The following is a 21,247-nucleotide window of genomic DNA, read 5'->3' on the forward strand; positions in this document are numbered from 1 at the left end:
GTATGAACAGAAATGTCCCTGCTTCGGGCTCTTTTCTTTCTTTTCCCTGACTTTCCTAGCAGACGTTCTGGCAGGGAGGTGAGGAGCAAATGCATGTGTGTCTGTAGCAGGAGAGGTGTTGGGTTAACCAATGTAGCAGATCTTTAAAAAGCAAGACTGAGCTGCTCTTCCCTCCCCTGAAATTCTCATCAGGGAAAGATGTAATATGAGTTTGAAAGAAAATTTCTCTCTTTCCATCCCAAAACTACCCCAGAGGGGACCAGCACTGTGGGTGCAGTGCTCACCCTTCCCCTGCAGCTGCCAGCTCTGCCCTGGGTGCCTGTTGGTGTCTGTGGGATGATCCACAGTGGGACAAGGAGATGTGTGTGCAGGTGGTGTCAGTCCTGCCCGTAGCTGGGCAAGGCCTTTCCCTCTGCCTCACCACACTGCCCAAGATGCTCCTTTTCAGGGACCAGTTTGACAAATGGAGCCCTAAACAGTCAGCAAAGTTGCCCAGGAAGGGTCAGAGGGTGATGTGTATTTGTTATAAATGCTGCTGTGATTAACTGTACAGCAAAACCAAGGTGAGGGAGGCAGCTGTGGCCTTGTCATTTTGTCACCTAGTTCTGCTTGAGAAGCACCAGCACTAAACACATCTTGTATTACATGTTACTGGTGCTACTTGAAGCAGGAGGGATTGGTCACCTTGGTGACATCTCCGGCGGCATTGACCATATTTTTCCCTGCTCCCTCTTTCTTCAGAGGTAACCAAGCCCTGCAGCTCTTTTTGGGTAAGGTGGGAAATGAGAACAGCTTGTCTGGGAATACTTGCAAAGACCTCCATCTGTTTTTTTAAAAAGCACCCCAGAAGGTGGGGGTGTAGGAGGATACATCTACTCTACACATAGCGTACTCAGATCGGTGCGTAGTTGCAAAGTTACTTCTCATAAAGACACTTTTGTCTACCAACACTCAGCTCATGGCAACCACGAGTGGTATTTGGCCTTGGTGGTTGTTTAGATAAAAGATCCTTGCCTGCATATATGGTTAACGTGTGGATGTAAAAGCTTCAAGAAGCCTTCAGGGACTCTGCTTGCCATCTTCAGTGCCCTGGCAAAGGTTTGGTGGTGTAAGTCTGTCTACCTTCTGCCCTTGTACCACCTCACTAGAGCACTGACATCCATCTATTCCAGCTGGTCTAATTAAAATGATATGAAGTGCCTCACCTCTTCCTTCTGCCATAGCTCAGTGCCCTTTCCAAAGCATTTCTGGTTGCTCCTAGCCCAGGAGCAAGACATTGTCACCATTCCTGTTTTCCAGAGTTTTCTGAGAGCTGGTCTGTAACTACATTAAGGCAGAAACCTTTAAGGCTGAGTGGTGCAGTGTGCTTTCTAGGTGGGAGAGCTGAAGACATGGACACAAGCCTCTCCCTGGCTCCCTCATGGTGTGTGGGTCTGCAAGAGCTTCTTCTGAAGCCAAGAAGTTCCCTGCCATCATCCTGTGGCTTCTCCAGAGTGGAGAACAATCAGTCCATGGGTGAAACCATGGATGCTGCTGTTTCTGTCTTTCATCGGCGATGGGTCCAACTAAGTAGCAACAGTGATGTGCTTTGCTTTCCTGGGTGGAAGGGGAGTGGTCCTGGTCAAAGACCAAAGGGCTTTTAAACTAAAAAGCAAAGTTCATCCAGGATAAAGCCTCTGAGAGAAAAAGGGCTACCTGAGGCAGAACGGAACCAAAAATGGTTCTGTGCCTGTGGGCCTCATCTCCAGGCCTGGATTCCTGACCTCCCCAGGAAGGATCATCCCTGCTCCACTCTAGATCACAGGCCACTAGCATATTCTGAGCAGGAGCCTCTCCCTGCACCATCTACATGCTCCCTGTAGCACGTACTGCACTGCGGAGTGGCAGGATGTCTCACATTGCTGCCCAGCCTGGCAGACATGCTGGGAGTGTGTGGGAGCAGGGCTGTGTGGACCTGACTGCAACTGCAGGCACTGAATGCTGATTATTTTCAATATTTTTTTAGATTCCCTTTATTTCTTCCCCCCAGCTCCAGCAGTGGAGATTTCGGACTCTTCCAGTAGGACTGGTTGCTTGGCACCCCAGCAGAGCCCTGGTGTTTGTGTCCCTGCCTGGGTTTAGCTGCAGTAACTATAAAACCAGGGAATTGGCTGTTTGGCTGGTTTGTGACTTGGGTTTTTGGTTGGGTTGCTTTTATTTTTCTTCATAAGCTTTCCTGTAATTACACCTGACAGGGTGGGAGCGTCTCCTGCCAGGAGGTTTTCCAGTTCCAGAGTGCTCAGCGCACACCCCTATTAAAAAAGGGGGGGAAGGTGAGTATTGACACTGGGATAATATTTGAAAATGACTGTTTACCAAAGGTTAATTACTGGCTGGTAGTTATTAAAAGTGAGTATCAACAGCTGTGGCGTTCAAACCAGCAGCCCAGGGCCCCAGCTCACTGCCCGTTAGGGGCTGCTGTTGCTCTGCTTCTGCCCGGAGTGTGGGCCCTGGGCAGGGCACACTACAGAGGAAGAGGATCTGGGGGGGGTTGGTTGACACTCTCCTGAACATGAGCCATCAGTGTGCCCAGGTGGCCAGGAAGGCCAACAGCATCCTGGCTCACATCTGGAATAGCACAGCCAGCAGGACCAGGGAGGTGATCATGCCCCTGTACTCAGCTCTGGTGAGGCTGCACCTTGAATACTGTGTTCAGGTTTGGGCCCCTCACTACATCGAGGCCCTGGAGCGTGTCTAGAGAAGGGCAACCAGGCTGCTGAAGGGTCTGGAGCACAAGTCTTACAAGGAGTGGTTGAAAGAACTGGGACTGCTTAGTCTGGAGAAGTGGTGGGCTCAGGGGAGACCTTACTGCTCTCTACCACTACCTGGAAGGAGGTTGTGGTGAGCTGGAGGTCAGCCTCTTCTTGCAGATCACTAGTGACAGGACGAGAGGGAATGGCTGCAAGTTGCACCAGGGAAACTTCAGGTTAGAAATGAGAAATTTCCTCTCAGAAAGAGTGGTTGGGCATTGGAACAGGTTGCCCGGGGAGGTGTTGGAGTCACCATCCCTTGGGGTGTCCAAGGAGAGGTTGGATGAGGTACTTAGGGAAATGGTTTCGTTAGTAATATAGGTGGTAGGGGGACAGTTGGACTAGATGATCTTGGAGGTCTTTTCTGTGATTCTTTATAGTCTAGAAATTCCCTTTTCAAATGTTGAACTTTTTTGCAGTAATAGGACTCATTAAATTCTTACTTGTGCATGTGTCATTTGCCAGCATCCTTTTGAGCTTTGCCTAAACCCAACAGGGTTGGACTAATGCAAAGAGCTGTCTCCATAGCAGTCTGCAGAGGTGTGCAGGGAGGGGGAGTGTCTTCATCACCGCAGGGGGAGTGGAGGGACCTTTGGTCCTATGTCAGCAGCACCCAGAGAGCCTGGAGGTGTGGAGAAGGAGTCAACCCCACTGTGTGGATGGTTTTGCTGCAGAGAGGAGGGCTGGGAGTGGAGGGGGGGCTTGTCTGAGCCATGAGGGTTTGTCTCAGCATCTGAGTTGGCCTCCTTTGGTCCTGGAAGATGAACCATGTGTCCAAATGAAGCATCAGGAAATGCATATGATGATGTAAAATCCCTAGTGCAAAGAACTGGCTTTCCAGTTCATTGGTGTGAGGTCTCACCCAAACCCAGCCAGGCTCAGTGGCATCTCTCTGGCCATTGCCTCTGGCCCTGATGAGAAGTGTAGGGGCAGTGGCAGGCAGCTGTGGGCAGGAGAGGCTCGCTTCCCAGAATGGTGAATCTTCTTGGGTGGAAGGTGCTGGGGGAATGGGTGCTGCCAGCCCCCAGTAACACCAGTGCGCCAGGGCTTTACATCCCTCAGCCCTGCACAGCCTTTACTGATCCTCTCTGAGCTGCTGTGTGCTTGGGCAGTGAGCAGCAGCAACGGAGGGGAGCAGCAGTGGGGAGGGCAGGTGCTGCTGGAGATGGAGGAGGAAGAGCTGCCCTTGCCACAACAGGCCACCCTGGCCTCTACAACCATCACTGCTGTGCTTCTAAGGGCTCAAAGCTCTGCAGCTTGCTTTTTTGTGTGTGTTTTTAAACTTATTTGTTGGTGACCTTTGACGGTATCAGTGTGAAGGTTTCTGAGCTTCAACCTTCATTCAGCAGGTTTAAAGTCCAAATGTCAGAGTTCCTGAGCCTGGCAGGTGGTGATGGGGGTGGATGGTTCTTGCTGCCTCCAGAGAGTGGAGCCTCACAAGGTAACCACTGAGGTGTCAAGGCAAGAAAAAGCAGAAGGAGCTGAAGGTAATGTGTTTGCAGTGCAAAGAGCTGGGTGCTTCTGTTGCCACAGTATGATTTTCTTTCCACAACAGAAGGGCTTGTCCTGCATTGCTGTGTTCTCTTGGCTGATGGTCCTGCACGGGCTGAGCTCTGTGAGAGCTGAGGGAACGTGGGGCAGTGGTGGAGGAGGTGATGCTGGACATGTGTGATCCTTGGAACTGCGTCACTGCACCCCTCTTGCTGTGCTGGGCTGACCCAGTGGCCGCAGCTGAGCCCAAGGCCTCTCTCCTCCCTCTGTGACTAGTCCTGGGTTGTCCTTCCCTTGAGGAAGGATTTAAAACAGGAGCTTGTCAGGAAATACTTTTCCTCATGACTGACCAGGCCCACGCGGATCAGAGACAGTGCAAAGAGTGAGCCAGCCCTTGAGCTGCTCCATCCTGGCCTGTTCCCCCCCGCAGAGCTTCCCCCAGGCCCCTCCCTCCACCCCTGCCAGTCCCTGACCCTTCCTCCAGAGGTGGGTGGGTGGTTTTACTCTGGGACAGTTCAATAAACCGTCTCAATAAACACAGTGCTGGTGTACTGCTCAGGGGAGGGGGAGGAGGTAAAGTCTTCATCAATTTATGGTTTTAGGAGGGAGACACCCCTTAGCAGAGCGTCTGGTGCAGGGCAGGGACTGAGCTGTGGGACCCTAACGCTGTCCCCGGCATGTCAGCCCCCAACACCAGTGTTTCCGTGGCTGGGGTTTAAATGTTGGGTTTGGGAGAGACTGTGCAGGGTTCTTGAGGGAGAAAGGGGTTGTCTTCTAGCAGCATGCTGGGAGGAGTGGGGTGTAAATGGCAGCACCAGCATGGGGTACCTGTCCCCCACGAGGGGAGGGATGCTGGGCTGGGCTAGGCTAGCAGTGCCTTGGCATGTTGAGCACTGTCATGCTGCCAGCTTTTGTTTCCTTTCTTTTTCTTCCCTCTAGACTGCAGGATGGTTCTGTGCTGCTCCGCTGGAAGGGAGCAAGGCCAAAGCCCAGGGCAGGCAGCAGCTCTGAGATCTGCCCCTTGCCCAGGCCCAGCAGCCCCCTCCGGAGGCAGCGCCAAGAGGCAGCACGGGAAAATCATGGCAAAAGGCAGATAAATGCTGCAGAAAAGACAAAATACAAGAACTGCTACAGAAAAGGGGTTTATTTCCCCTTTTCTATCAAGTTTAGCTTTTCAGGTCACTGACACTAATGAGCTGTGGTGCCAGTGAAGTAAATAATTACCTACGCCAGAGACACAGCATTGATTTTTCAGTCTCTTCTCACTAATTAGCGACAGCCTTTGTAGGTGCTGATGGCAGGGCTTAACAAACCTGACAGGGTTCGCCTGTTGCCTTCTCAGGCAGCAAGAAAATCAAAGCAGTGCAGAAGAAAAGGGAAAAAAGAAAAGACCTTAACTGGCTTTTCCCTTCAGTTTGGTTTTAGCAGAATTGTATTAGGTGAGTTTTAAAAAGAAATAGTGGATTGGGTTGGGCTTTTGTTTTTGTCAACCTGTGGGTATATTGTCATTCGAAATAGGTTTTTAAAAGTAATTCTAGCTTCCTGTTCAGCCCAAATAAACCCTGTAAGTGGTAGATACCAGGCAGCAGAAGGTCACTGCAAGGGAAAAAGTTTTTCACAGTTTGATAATTTTTAGAATGTCACTTAATTGAACAGGATCTGCTGGGAAAAAACAAATTTAAAAAAATTTGGAAAAGTTAACAAAATGGTACACTGGCCAGCCAATACATGTAATTATTATGTATACTTGTTCCAAGGCCTTGAAGATTTTATATAAGGGAATGTGCAGGTCAGTACAGTCCTGGGATGAGTTCATAGTACAGATGAAGAGCTAATTCAGACAAAAAAAAACCAAAACAACTGCTAGTTCTGAACAAACATTTGGTTCTGTTTTAAAATTTTTAAATGAATGACTTAAAGGCCAGAAAGTGAGAATAGGAATTGTTTATATGGTTTTCTACCTGAAAGACTGGTAGAAAAATACAGATGTCATTGTTTTGTCCTCATTCATTGAGCCTTATTCTTTTCCTTTCCTACTTTCTCATCTCTTTGGTATCTGGATCATAGTATTCTGAGTTGGAAGGGATCCATAAGGATCATTGAGTCCAACTCCTGGCTCCACACAAGACCAAACAAATTGAAGCATGAGTGCACAGTCCAGACACTTCTTGAACTGAGTCAAGGTCGGTGCTGTGATCACTTCCCTGGAGAGCCTGTTCCAGTGCCCAACCAGCCCCTCAGTAAAGAACCTCTTCCTAACATCCAACTTAAACCTCCCCTGTCGCAGCTTCATACTGTTCTCTCAGATTCTATCGCTGGTCACCAAAGAGAGAAGATTGGTGCCTGCCCCTTCTTTCCCCCCTCATCAGCAAGCCAGAAACTGCTGTAAGGTCCCACCTCAGCCTCCTCTTCTCCAGAATGAACAAACCAAGGGACTTCAGCCTCTCCTCATAAGACTTTACCTCTGGACCCTTCACCACCCTTATTGACCTCCTCTGGACACCCTCCAATAGATTTAGGTCCCTCTTGTACTGTGGCACCCAAAACTGCACACAGCACCTGAGGTGAGGCCACACCAGCACAGTGTAGAGCAGACACTCCTCTCCCTGTGTGGCTGGCAGTGCTGTGCTTGATGCACCCCAGGATACAGTTGGCCCTCCTGGATGTCTGGGCACACTGCTGGCTCGTGTTTAACTTGCTGTTGACCAGGACCCCCAAATCCCTCTCAGCATGGCTGACCTCCAGTGTTTCAGCCCCCAGTCTGTATGTGTAGCCAGGGCTGCCCCTTTCCACATGCACAATCCAGCTCTTGCCCTTGTTAAACCTCGTGCTGTCGGTGCTTGGTTGGTGAGCTCATATAAAACAGATCATTTGCTTTGCTAGCTCCAGGCGGGTGGCTTTGGTTATTAAGTGGCAGTAATGACAAAGGCCCATGATTTGGGCTCTGGTCACACCCAGGAGGCCTCGTTCTCCCTCCTCCACTACACCTCCCAGTTTTGTCCCAAAGTAACAGCATAATAAAATAGTAACAGGATAATAAGGGACACAAGAGGAAGTTGGAAATTTTGGAGTAAGAGTCTAACACAGCTAGAACATGTAATCAGGCTTTATCACCTGCTTACAGTGGGATTAAACAGGAATGCCTTGTAAAATAAATTACATTAAAATTAATGTACAGATGAACCAGCTCTGTGTCAGAGCAAGCAGCCAAGAAAAAGAATGCTGTGCATTCAAGTCAGTAGTGCAGGGGGAGAAAGATACTTAAAAAAAATAATAAAATGGGTATCTAGTGAAGCACTTGGCTCACTCTGTAGGGTTTCTCTCCTTGTCTTTAGGTCTAAAGCCCGGTATCCTTTGGCTGCACATTTCTGAGGAATATGGGTTAATTACATGTCCCAGCTCAGGGGTTGAATCACAGCCAAAGCAACGCCTTGTTTCCCATGAGCTCTTTGCTGAACTAAGGCTCATCCTCCTGTTCTCAGGTGCTGGATGTCATCCCAACCACACAGGAGGCATTACAGATGGTAGAGCTTATATTCTTAGGTGATGACATCCTACTGGCTTCTGAAGAGCTCCACTAAAACCGGAGGGAACAGAGTCATGGACCTTTATTTCCACCACCCCACCCCCCTTCATTATAGTGTGTGAGTTGAGATGTTGCTGGGAAAAGGTCCCCTTACAGCGCAGGTTTCACTGGCTGTTGCACAGAAGTTCTGTTCTTCCCCTTAGTGCCATGTCCTGGCTGGGAAGGGGGTGCCAGTCCCTGAGCGCTTCTGAACTGGCCCTGCCCTTACTGTCAGCCAGCTCCAGGCCAAACAACTTTGTTTGCAGTCACCTCCTTGCACAGTGTTCCCACACTCGGAAATGAGATGGATGCTGAGGGCTGTCCACTTCATTTGACACTTCACTAGGCTTTCCAAGACACACCACGCTCACAGACAGGCAGCTGCACAGACCCAGTCTGCGGATCGTCCTTTTCTGGAGAATTGTGTAAGAGGTGACTAAGGGCTGCAAGGACAGTGCTGCTTACAGGTCACCTCCCACCTCTGGGAGAGGCTGTGAGGAACACCAAGTAGAAGACCACCTGGGGAAAGGAGAAAGGCTCAAGGCGCTGTGAGCCAGAGAACAAGTGGGACTGCATCTCTGTCAGCACAACCCATGGAACCGGGATCTTGCATCATCCTGATGTAAGAGATTAAGCTCCACAAAAACTGCATGCAGAAGCTCCTTGGAAATCCAGTGATGAGAAAGCAGACTATGTTATTAACAAAGCACAGTTTTAATAAAAAGGTTTAAGGCTTACATCTCAAAATGACTTATAAATAAACATAATCACAATACATATATACTTTTTAAAAAAAAAGATATTCATTAAAAGATAATATATATTTTCTGAGTTATAAAATCGCATATAAATAGCAAATTATTTTCAGTATGCAAGAATACATAAAACCTGGGGTGCATGCCTGAAAGGCATCCTGAGTACACACTCAACAAATGGCAGAAAATAGAAGGCTGATACAGCTGGACACAATAAATGCTGCTGTCTAGTGTAGAATCTCTCCAAAACTATAAAATGGAAATGAGAACTTTTTGGTTTCTAAACCTTGATCAGCTCCATTGAAATCAACATAAGAATGGCACTGGACACTCCACTCCTGGAGATTTCAGGACCCTACAGATTCTTTTGGTATCAAAAAAATGATATGACATTTGTCTTCAGATGGCCAGAAGTAAGGCACTTAGGTGGTGCAGGTCAGTGCAGGCTGTAAGAAGCAGCTTGGACTTGTAGCCAGAGAGCAGTTGAAGGAATCTCCTGAATGAAGATGGTAGCAACAAATTCTTGCAGTTACATGCAGGAGGTAGCCAATTTATATATTATTCCTCAAGGTTGCCCTGCTTATGCCCAAAATTTCAATATAAATCAAATCAAAACAAGTGGTAACTGCATGCTATCAACAGCAAGTGAAAGTTTCTTTTTCCTTTTTGTTTTTTAACGATTGAGATAAGCAAACCAGCAAGCTGGACTATGAACCAGCAGTCTGGCCACAGCAGCACGCTTCTTTCTTTGTGGTACAAGTTGTAGCAGCATTTAGATCAGAGCTTTCACTCTGTGTTTTCTCTTGGCTTTTCAAAATGAAGTGTATGCCAGATGGATGTGAATGGTAATGGTCATTATGATGTGACTGTGTTCTCATCAGGGCCAGAGGCAGACTGTGGTACTGGCAGAGGACACCAACTCGCACGAGCCTGTTGCTGTATCTGGAGTCTGAATTCGGAGCTGTTCTGTTATTGTAGCATGATGGGGTTTTTTCTGATCATAACAAAAAGTCAATTATTCATGGAAGAAATAAAGACTATGCTGCCTGTGGTTTTCAAGGAGTAATGTAGTCATTAGATACCCTGTTACACACTGCTGTGACATGAAATACAATGTTTTCTTTCATGTACTTAGGGTCATGAGCTCTGACAGCAGTAAAACACGAATCATCAGAGCAAACTCACACATGCAAACTGCAGTAAACACGTAGAGGCTTAAATTGTGCTTCTTACTGCAGCGTCAACTCAGTAGAGACAATGAAGGAAACAGGAAGCATTTATAGTCTCCTGGTTTATTCCCAATTTAACTGGGATCAAAAACCAGGTGAACAATGTTACACTGATGCTGAGCCACAGTTGCTGAAAGCAGGACTTCACAAGTAAACAGATGCATGATAACACTTTAGATTCAGAAAGTCTCAATAGTCTTTGTCCTTCCAAATATTACAAATAACTTATCCTTCTTTTTTCTTGGTATCCTGTGGATACTAACTGCTTCTCTCGTGGCAGTTTTCTTCCCAGTTTCTGGTTAAAACCCCAGCAACAAGAAGTTGTAAATATTGCACAATGTGTTTGGATGGAAGACTAGAAAAGGGAATGGCACTTGCAGGATAATTTTTTAGTCCAAAGAAAAGCTCTTCATCTTTTCTGCTAATTCCTGTCTCATCTCTATATGTTTTTTCAAGTTTTGCACTTCATGGGGCAGGTTAATGTCCCACACTGAGACACAGGATTGTAATTCTGAAAAACAAACAAACAAAAATAAATTGAAAACAGCAGGAGGGAAAAAGTATTGCATAATTAGAAGTGGTTTTGCTTATCTCTTAATTTTTTAATTACTCATACATTTCCCTAATGCACCATGATGCTTAGGACCTGGAAGACACTTTTTGTGTGAGGTAATGCAGTTATGGGTTACAAGACATTTGTACTTGTGAAATGGTTTGGATTCCAGTTCCTAAACTCAGAGTATACCTTTTAAAAAGCACTTGAAAAACCATTTCTGGACCTGTGGGCTGTAAGGTACTGACCTGAGCTACAACTAATGCTAGTTCCGAGGTGCCTGCATGAAGTTTCATCTCTATTTTCCTGAGCAGAGATATCCTAAATGCCTACAAGGCTCAAGACTTCACTGTAAACTAAAAATGAAAACAGATTTCATAAGGTACCGAGTATACTGGAAAAAAGAGATTTCCTCAGTTTCCCCTCATGGAAACACCTCTTTATTCATGGAGAATTCACATTGCTTTCAGTGGAATAAGGATAATTGAGAACATGACTAGGGGCTCCCAGACTAAGGCCCCATGGTTTCCGAGAGTCTCTGATTCCTCCCTGTTTAATTAATGGCACTCTTGAATACAAGAAGGCTGGAAAGACAACAGGTGCTCCTATGGCAATAATCATGGCATATCAGAATATAAAAGCCACTGCTCAAAGTTTGATTCTTATTGTAGTCCAAACAGTCAGCTCATCCACACTTGCCACCCTTAACTGTGCACTGCTACATTTTTAGGCGTCACTGAAACTGGGATGAGGTAAAGGTGAAGGGCGTCATCCATCACAGCACCCACTGTAAGCGGTCTTAGAAAAACCCAAAGGTGGAGATTTTCTATCTTCTTATTCCAGCACTTCAACACCCTAAGCTTTTCCTGGCAGTTGACCTAAATCTCCCTTGCTGTAATAGAGGCTGGTTAGTCCTTATCCTACCCACGGGGAATATGGAGAAGTGTTTATTTCCTTCCTCCTTGTTTACATATTTGAAGCTTATTATCATGTCCTTTCTAAGCTTTATTTATATTAACCAACTGAAATCCCTGCAGCATTTCCTCACAGGTTGCATTTGCTCCTCTGGACTATTCCTAACAGCCCAGATCATTCAGCAATGCCCCTCCAGTGGAGGCCGTATCAGCAGGCAGCAGGGTGTAAGAATTGGCTCCTCTCTTACAGACACCACTGTCGACTGGTGCCAGAACGGCGTTTGCCTCTTCTGCGGATGTGTGACATGGCTGACCCGTGTTCAGCCTGCAATCAATTACAGCCCTTTTTCTGCAGCACTGCTGTTGATGCTGATCATTTCCTCGTGTTGGTACAATGGATCACTCCTAATTAAGTAAGAGGTCTTGCTTTTGTCCTTGCTGAATTGTATCCTGTTTCCTTCCAGACCATTTGTTCTATTTGTCGAGGTCATTTTGAATTCTAATCCTGCCTCCAGTGCTTGTGGCTTTGTCCTAGATGAGAACTGTCTGCAAGTCTGAAAGCACATTCACTGTTCCTTCATCCATGTCACTCATGAGAACATTGAGGATTCCTGGCCTAGCACAGATGCCTCTGGAAATCTATTTGATACATTCTCCAATTAGACAATGCCACTTACTCTCCAAATACAGTTTTCCAGCAAATTATGTTGCATAGTTTAGGTAGTGCCCCTCTCCTATCCATTTCTGGAAGTTACTGTTCGTTTGCATGGAGCCCAGAAATGCAAAAGACAACAAAAACTAGTAACGGTGTTTCAATAAAATGGCATTAAATGATGATCATGAACTCTCCCCTCTCAGTGAGCTGTCAAGAACAACAGTGTCTACTCCACTAATAACACAAACTAATAAAACACAAGTCAGGTACCTTTGTGGTATTTGCTGTCTTCGGTGTCACATTTATAGGAATATCCCAAAACCAGGACTGCGTTCTTCAGGCTCCCTTTTTCAAAGAAATAAAAGGTCACATTTTAATCTTTTGCTGGGAACTTTGTAATGTAAGGACAGGAAAGTGTAGATGCCATCATGCCACAAAGAGGACAGAAAGCAGAATTCAGTCAGCTGGACCCTTTATTCAGAATCATTAACCATGAAAATCCCAGACAGGAAAACAATACAGTTCACGTCTCCATTTAGCGTGGGGGTTTATCAGGGTTCAAAGGCGTGAGCGCCGCGTCCGCCGGGCAGCCTGCTGAACAAGCCCGAGGACAAAGCACCCTGCTACATGCCACAAGCAGAGGAAGCAGAGTCACAGGAAAGAGATGTCACAGCAGAAAGTGCCAGGAAACAGTTTGGTTATGAACAAACCAACCCAACCAAATATGGTGCAAGCCAATTAAAAGTGTTTCAAACTAATGATGGTGGCACATAGGTAGAAGAACTAGCAGGAAGGGAGAAATAGGGGATGGATCATGGGAAGGTGTCTACTGAATTATGCAAAAAGCAGATGAGGAAGACAGGAGTGGTTGGATCACAGAGGGATGAGTTGAATGTGCCAGTGTTTCCAGTATCGTCTCGCTTATTCCCAAGAAGACATGTTTAGGGATGTCATGCAAGACAGATGGAAGCTCGTTATATGTTCTCCTGCCAAAGCAGCTCCCTGTCCTACTGCCAGCACAAGGAGGGCAGCGAGCCCTTGGCTGAAGGCTACTAGAGGAATACAGGACCCAGCCTATGTACCAGGAAAGGAATGGTCCTCTGTGTGCAGAACCTCCAGCTGCAGCACTGTGCCCCACACCTCCCCACACCTCTTCACACATGAAGTCTTACACAGTCCCTCAGGGGAAAGAGGAAGAGGTGGTCAGTTTCTGGGGTACCAATAAGACAGATTGGAGTCTGGTTTACTGTGAAAGCCAGAGTCTTGGAAGTTTTGTGTGACCATACTGCAGTGTCCTCCTCACAACACATTCCTTCTAAATCAGCAAACATTTCTAGGGGGTCCCCCAGGACCTCTGCAAGGCAGAGAGAGATTTTTCCTGCCCCAGGGAGACCTGCAGTATATTCTCAGTTGATAGTGATGTGAATCTGCTTACAGTAGGTGAAGGCTGGTGGGAACCATACACATCTACACATCTTCCATGCTCAGATTTTTCATCACTTTATTTTTTCCTGCAACCAGTCCTATCCATACACCTTAAAAGTGATTGAAGCTGAAGTGTAATGTTTCTTACTCAGACCAGGGTCCTTTTGTACTATACAGAGGTCTGAATTTTCACTTGCAAAATGAATTACAGATTTACACAGAAATCATTGTCCACAAGAAGCCTCACATCTATTAGATGTCAACATGTTAGATGAGAGAATTAGAAATGGATGGAGGGAGAGCAGTGGATGTCGTCTACCTTGACTTTAGCAAAGCTTTCGATACTGTCTCCCACAACATCCTGATAGAGAAGCTGAGGGAACAAGGGTTAGATGAGTGGACAGTGAGGTGGGTCGAGAACTGGCTGTCGGACCGGGCTCAGAGGGTCGTGATCAGTGGAGTAGAATCTGAATGGGGGCCTGTGACTAGCGGTGTTCCCCAGGGCTCGGTGTTGGGTCCAGTCCTGTTTAATATCTTCATTGACGATCTTGATGAGGGTATAGCATCCACCCTCAGCAAGTACGCCGATGATACAAAGCTGGGAGGATTGGCTGACACGCAGGAACACTGCGCTGCCATCCAGCGAGACCTTGACAGGCTGGAGAGCTGGGCTGGGAGAAACCAGATGAGGTTCAACAAGAGCAAGTGTAAAGTCTTGCACCTGGGGAGGAACAACCGACTGTATCAGTACAGGCTGGGGGATGACCTGCTGGAAAGGAGCTCTGTGGAGAAGGACCTGGGGGTCCTGGTTGATGACAGGTTGGCTATGAGCCAGCAGTGCGCACTGGTGGCGAAGAGAGCCAATGGGATCCTGGGATGCATCAGGAAGAGTATGTCCAGCAGGTCGAAGGAAGTGATCCTCCCCCTCTACTCTGCGTTGGTCAGGCCCCACCTGGAGTACTGTGTCCAGTTCTGGGCTCCATGGTATAAAAAAGACAGGGATCTCCTGGAGAGAGTCCAGAGAAGGGCCACGAAGATGATTAGGGGCCTGGAACATCTCCCTTATGAGGAAAGGCTGAGTAAGCTGGGTCTGTTCAGCCTTGAGAAAAGAAGGCTTAGGGGAGACCTAATTAGTGTTTATAAATATCTTAGACTTGGGACGCAGGGGGATTTGGCCAGCCCCTTTTCAGTGGTCTGTGGGGACAGGACTAGGGGCAATGGCTGTAAGCTGGAGCATAGGAAGTTCCGCACCAACATGCGGAAGAACTTTTTCACAGTGAGGGTGACGGAGCCCTGGGACAGGCTGCCCAGGGAGGTGGTTGAGTCTCCTTCTCTGGAGATATTCAAGTCTCGTCTGGATGCCTATCTGTGTAATATGAGATAGGGAGCCTGCTTTGGCAGGGGGGTTGGACCCGATGATCTCTTGAGGTCCCTTCCAACCCCTAAGATTCTGTGATTCTGTGATTCTGTGATTTCCATATTAATAGATTAACTTGATAAAATCGATGCCTGAAATTCTGAGAATCTCTTTTCCTTGGAATATTTACATCTGATTGACATATATTTCAATCTTAAATGAGAATTTAATACAAAAATATTTCCCTCTATCTTCTCCCATTTTCATGAGCAAAGTGTTACTACTGAAGAACTGCTCAGTAGCCTCAGTGCCATTTTAACTGATTCTGTGAAAATCCCCAGTAAAAAGAAAGTCTTTGAATTTAGGAAAAAAACACAACCCTTATAAATAATTGCTAGGAAGAGAAAGATCAGAAGCAAAAAGGTACACATCAAACTTCACATATCAATCTTACCTGCCATTCCTGAGATCTGTGCAAACACAGCTAAACTCTCTCTCCTAAAGTATTAACATTTGAATTTAAAATGTTGAGGTGACTAGAAACAAAGAATAGGAGACTCAAGGCTTTTTAAACCACCCTGAGTTATTCCATACAATATACAATAGATCAATGACAGCAATAAATGAGGCAGAAATTTTGTTTTCATAGTAAGTGTTCCTTATAAAATGCCAAAAATAAGTCCCTTTATAGTACTTATTCTGTTCCTATAAGGACTAGAAGGAAATGTTGGGGTAGTGAATCTGGACTCTACAGCTTGCACTCTTAGTGGCTGGGGACTGAACCGACTCCATAAACCTGCTGTGTCAGGCAAAGGCAAGTCAGAGGAAGTGGTGTTTTTTTGACTCATACAACACTGTCAGCACTATGAGGTAATTGTAGGCTGTAGATACTTCCAGTGCCAGAAAGGAAAAATCAGTCCCCAAAACATCACTTCATGATGGTAATGGGAAAACATCCACAGCTTGCTACTATGAGGTTTTCTAGCCAGGAGTACAGTCTGTTTCTGAGTCCACAACAGCTTCAGTCTTTTTTTGACAGCAAGCACACTTCACATCACATTGTCAAGGGAACTTGAGAATATTTTTTCAAAACACAGTGGAAAGCAATGGAAATCCACATGTTGTCCCACAGAGTACTTTTTGAAGTAATGTGCATTTATAAGTGTACCCACAACTGCAATACAATGAACTCCTGAGCTGGTATGGCCTTTATTCCTTTTGGGAGAGATGCAGGAATGTGTACAGGTGAGGAAGGTACAACAACCAAGAAATGCCCCACATTCAGCTATGCTCCTCTGGCTGTTTGTAATTACCAGTGAAGACCCACAACTACTCTCCACCTACAGCAGCTTGAAACAACTGGCCTTGGCAACAGGAACAGCAGATACATACAAGTCTGCACCCCAGGTCCAAGTGTGTGGCACTTCCCCAGCTTTGCTGCAGTCTGCCTGGGACCCAAACCTAAAAGAACCATTCCTGAATAAGGATGAGAGAAGAAAACCAGGCAATAAGCAACTAAAGAAAAATTATTAAAACCTAATGTGTTTCACAGAGAGAAAAGCTAGAAGCATAGAACAAGGTAAAGAACACAGGCAGACACTTATCAAGATGAAGACTATTGGACAGAAGACAGGGGCTGTGCTGACGCATGTGCTGATGAGTGAGAAGCCAGGGAAGAGTTGTTGTTTGATGTGAGCACAGGTATGTCAGCCTCCTGGTATTAAGCTAATGCCAGAGTGTCTGACATTGACTGAAGATGACAGCAGTGAAACAGAATGAATGAACAAAACATGAAAATGTTAATCTCTTCCTGGAACACCATGCCAAACAGGAGAAGGCAATCCTAAACTTGGCACTGATTACAAAGTAGTCATCACTTGATGGTTTTACTTACCCAGCTGAGCTGTTACCATGACTCTAACAGAATCACAAAAGTTGTCGATAACTCGTACAGGACGACGTGTTGATAAATCAAGCAGCAAGATATGTCCTCCTCCTGTCCCTATCCACAATGCAGTGTTTTTCTGCAGGCAAATTGTCTTCACTCTTCCAGAATAAGTCAGTTTGTGTTTTGAGTCCTTATTTGTTTTGTCCACTTTGTCCCTAAGAGTATGGAAAGAATTTATATTAAAATCTTGTGGCACGCTATTCCACAACTGCTAAACCAACTCTGTCAATACAGCCTTTTAAATAATCATTCATCAAGACAAGCTGCAAAAATCTCATGCTAATCAGTTGATTGACTTGAAACAAATTGCAATGAAAACTACTGGCCTAAGGCCCAGCTGGTCTGCTTCAAGAGACCTTTAAGTAGGAGGCAGGTATCCTTCCCTGTTCTCTCCTAGTCTGCAGGAGAATAATGTCACTGCAAAGTAAAAGGAGCACACCTAGAGCTGCTCCCAATCTCACCATAAAAATGTTGCATGTTAAGGGACAGCAATGATTTAAATGCAAATTAAAATCACTGCCACTGTTAATAAAACTCTGATCTACTAAATCTGTGCACTGGAGAGAGAAGACATACTTACGCAGGAAATAACTGGATGCAAAAGCATTAGTACCTGAAGGACAGCAAAAGACTTTCTTCTTTCTTGAGCAAAGTGAAATTAAACCTTTTTGACATCATAGTTAAATTGTGAAATCTAATAAGGGTCTTAAAACAATGAGATTTTGCATGGGATATTCTGAAGTTCTGGGCCAAAAGAGTGGAAAGGAGTTCCACATTCACCTAAAGAACTGGGCAAATCCCTTACCTCCAGCAGGTTCAGGTACTATGCTAGAGAAGGCAATCTGATATTCAGCTTTCTATGTGTCAGGCCATCCATCTGAAATAAAGCACTTACTTAAGAAAATGAGCACAGTCAATTAGTTCTGAAAGTTTTTCTGTCTTCTTGTCCCAGATTTCCACAAAATGGCTGTTTTTCTTTGCCAAGTAGATTGATTTGTCTATTGCTATTGAAATAATATTTGCATCACTATAAGCACTATGACAGAACCTAGAAGAGAGAAGAACTCCAGTTAGATACACAGAAAATATCTCATAGAAAACCATTAGTATTTTGAGTGTAGTCAGCTTCCCTCTAACTCTCACAGAACTGAGCAAACTGGGGCAAGGATACACCCGAAAGGGTTTGCTATAATCTTCCTGTAGCTTGACATAAATCCTCACAGTAATGGCATTATGCTGATGATATCCCTGGAGGTGCATTAACGCCCAAAACCTGTTAATAAGCCTTCCCGATCTATCTGCTCAAATCACACACGCTCACATCACAGCAGGGCAAACTACCTTTCTCCTGCCACTCCTTCAGTCTCTGGAGACACTCCATAGTTTTTACAGGGCCCACAAGACCATAAGGTGTCACTCAACACAAAGATGACTAAGCCTGAAAAGCAGCAGTGGGATTTAGTTCACCTTGCTCTGCTTGTTTCACTTCTGCTGACAACCTTTTCCTCTACATACAAATTTGTCTCTCGTGCCAGATCTGTGACAGCATGTATCAAAATATGATTGGCCCTGCAATTTAAAAGCATTAGCTTGTTTCACTGACTCTTCAATTCGTCTTGAACAGCTCAAAATCCCAGGCTCCTGATAGAACACACACAATCACACTGCTACATTCCCTAATGTTACTTGTTTTTGACAACTTTGTTTTCAAAACCATACACAGTTTTTCCTCCAGAAAGCTCAAATTATTCCTGTGACATATTTTGCATCTTGCATATCTGTGTCTTGAACTGCATTTTACCGACATTGTAGTTTCTTGTTGTATATTAACAAATATTTTCTAAAGTAAATTAATTTCCTAGAATAAAGATCTCTACTAAGGTGAAATTAAATACTGTTTTCTCTGCTCAGGAAAAAACTTCCCCTAACTTCAGAGCAGGATTTGCCCATGTGAGAATTGTATCAAACACTCCAAAACCTTCAGTGTCTCATTTCTAAACAATGAGCACATACTGTGCTGACAAACGTGCTGGGACAAATTCTATGCTAAGTGTGTGTGTGTAAGTCTAAGTAACCAGGACCTGGACAGATACAACTGGGGGAGGAAAACCCATCAGCTGCATTTATAAATTTTTGGAAGAGATAATGACTTCATAAATCTACATAGTAAAAATGCATCTCCCTTGCTTAAAAGCAGTAATGAATACTTAAAAGACTAACTCACTGGTCTTATTTAATGCATTTTGTATTGCATCTGCATTTGGGAAGGAAAAGAATGGAAACAAGAGAACTCAAAGAATGAGCTCTAGAACAAGACAAGACATCAAAGTACTGAAAACAACAAAAGAGCCAAGAACATCACTTATTAAAAAAAAAAAGACTTACAGTTGACTTGTCTTTGTTTCAATGAGCTTTTGAACAGAGAAATCACTAGTTAAGGCAATGATCTTTGTTCCACAGCCTCCCCAGATTATGTTTTTTTCAGATAAGTATGAAGATTCGTTTAAGCACATCAGCGGTGTGCTGACGTTTCCTACAGTTAGTATCTTCAGAGGTGTAGCACCCTTACACTGCAAGAACAAATATACTCTCCATTAGAAATGAGGAACATACAGATACTCAGAAACTGCTAAAGCACAGCCTGATGACTTGAATTCATACAGCCAGATTTTCTGAACAATTATGGTATCTTTCCAAAACTGTTAAGAGTTCAAAGCACCATAGTCTTGTTGTAGGCATCCCAGGGAAACAGCCTGTGTGAGAGGAAACAGGACAGAGCTGGGACTGATACTTTCTGCAACCCCTGGTGCAGATCAGGAGAGTCACACCTGCACCTTAGGGAAATCTGCCACTGAACCATATTCTAGTTCTGCAACGCATCACAACTCCGTAACTGCTCTAAGCTTCCTAGAGTCAAGTCAGGAGCTAACTCTCAGGAACCAGCACCCAGCATTTCTTTATCTTTACCTCTTCTGTGAGCAGAACTCTGACCTACAGAAAATCTAAACAATACTGTCTTCTTGAAGATATCTATTCTATGAAAATTTAGTGTGAACGAAAAGAAAAAGGAGCGATAATGGTATTAAATAAAGGAGACACAAACTGATAGAACAATCTTAACATCAAGCATTAATGTCACACTCTAGTCAGTTTACCAGGCCTTTCAAAATCCTGTAAGAAATACTTTTCTCCTCTTATTTCTGGTGATTAAAACAGATATTGTAAAACATGTGCAGTTCCTATAAGACTGCAGCAGAAAATTAGTTTTAGTTTTAAAGAAGCAATTAAAAAATAAGCTGCATGAAATAAAGCTAGTATTGGTAGTAGTTTTACATATTACTGATAGTATTCTGAAGAAACAAAGAACAAGTCTACCTTTACTGCTCTGTCTTCAAAAACCGCCAGTCTACCATCAGCAGTGCCGACCAAGAAGAAATTCTGTTTGCTGAAATAAAATAAAATAATGAATTCTAGGAATTTCTTAATCAGGTAAGAAAAATTTAAATGAGTAGCCTCTGGTATTTCAAGAGTTTCACCGAATGCTAACAGCACCTATGGTCAGGAATGTAGTGTCTAGTTACACTGAGTGCAAAATTAAAGTGAAAATACAGGCAAAATTAAAGTGAAATTACAGACAAAATAAGATGCCTGAACAAAAGTGCATGAGTGTACAGATGCATTTTCTGAACATCTCTAGTCATATTTTCAAAGTGTAACCCAAAATATTTAAAATTAATTTATACCTTTGCTTTGAAAGAGAATTACAGTATAAACAAGTGATGGAATCTGTCATTTTCTGCAGACGATGCCTTCTTGCTTCATCTTCTGTGTTAACTGCCCACAAGGAACCAGACTGGGTTCCTGCTACGATCCAGTTTTCTTTCTCAGTAGGAAGGGTCACTAAGGCCAAACTTAAAATTTTGCTGTCTGCAATATCCTGTGTCAGGAAAAAAAAAAAAAAAAGAAAGGCAACCTGGTTGTGATTTCAGTAAGGGTAAATGCTAGTGAATTGCTGCTAATAAAGTACAATCTTCTTGGACTCTGGACAGACCCAAAGCCTAACCCTGCTATTAAGAAATCTAATTCTCTATTTGCAGAATGCTTTTTCAACCGTGCCATCTATCTTTAAAGTGCTGGGAAGGCTCCCTCAAACAGGATACAGGAAAAGTTCTATACTGAATGATGAAAAAATACTCTGTCTCTATTTTAATGAAGGTCCCAAAGCCATTGGAGAAGTAAGCAAATGGACCTATAGTGCAACATATGTTCAGCCTAACAATCAAGTACTGGTCTGATACTTTATCTTATATTAGTTTTAGAAAAATAAGCCATATTATTTATACCAGAGCTACCAATTAAAATATACAGTGGCAGATGGAAATATAATTTAAACAACTTTGATGATGAGTCACATTCAGTTCCGACACATGTGTTCATCACAACATATCAAGCCTGGGTAAAACCATTTCCCTATTCTGATGGCACAGGTCTGAAATGTACCAAAAAAGCAAATGAGAAGAGCTGGAGGGTATCATCCAAGGTGGCAAAAGGAGGTGGCATCCATGG

General features: G+C 44.6%; 1 protein-coding gene across 1 annotated transcript in view; it reads right to left on the reverse strand.

The window, feature by feature from the left end:
• Positions 1 to 9,870: 9,870 nt before the first annotated feature.
• Positions 9,871 to 21,247, reverse strand: part of LRRK2 (leucine rich repeat kinase 2) — a gene marked incomplete at its 5' end in the record, with an annotated part of 65,302 nt that continues 53,925 nt past the window's right edge. Inside the window, 7 exons of the mRNA XM_084274833.1 lie at positions 9,871 to 10,340; positions 12,222 to 12,292; positions 16,624 to 16,836; positions 17,577 to 17,729; positions 19,067 to 19,251; positions 20,057 to 20,126; positions 20,425 to 20,618. Coding sequence (XP_084130959.1) covers positions 10,219 to 10,340; positions 12,222 to 12,292; positions 16,624 to 16,836; positions 17,577 to 17,729; positions 19,067 to 19,251; positions 20,057 to 20,126; positions 20,425 to 20,618 — 1,008 coding nt within the window. The 3' untranslated portion in view covers positions 9,871 to 10,218. The remainder of the gene's footprint in view (positions 10,341 to 12,221; positions 12,293 to 16,623; positions 16,837 to 17,576; positions 17,730 to 19,066; positions 19,252 to 20,056; positions 20,127 to 20,424; positions 20,619 to 21,247) is intronic.

This window comes from Gallinula chloropus, assembly GCF_964237585.1.
Source record: "Gallinula chloropus genome assembly, chromosome: 1".
Taxonomy (NCBI): domain Eukaryota; kingdom Metazoa; phylum Chordata; class Aves; order Gruiformes; family Rallidae; genus Gallinula; species Gallinula chloropus.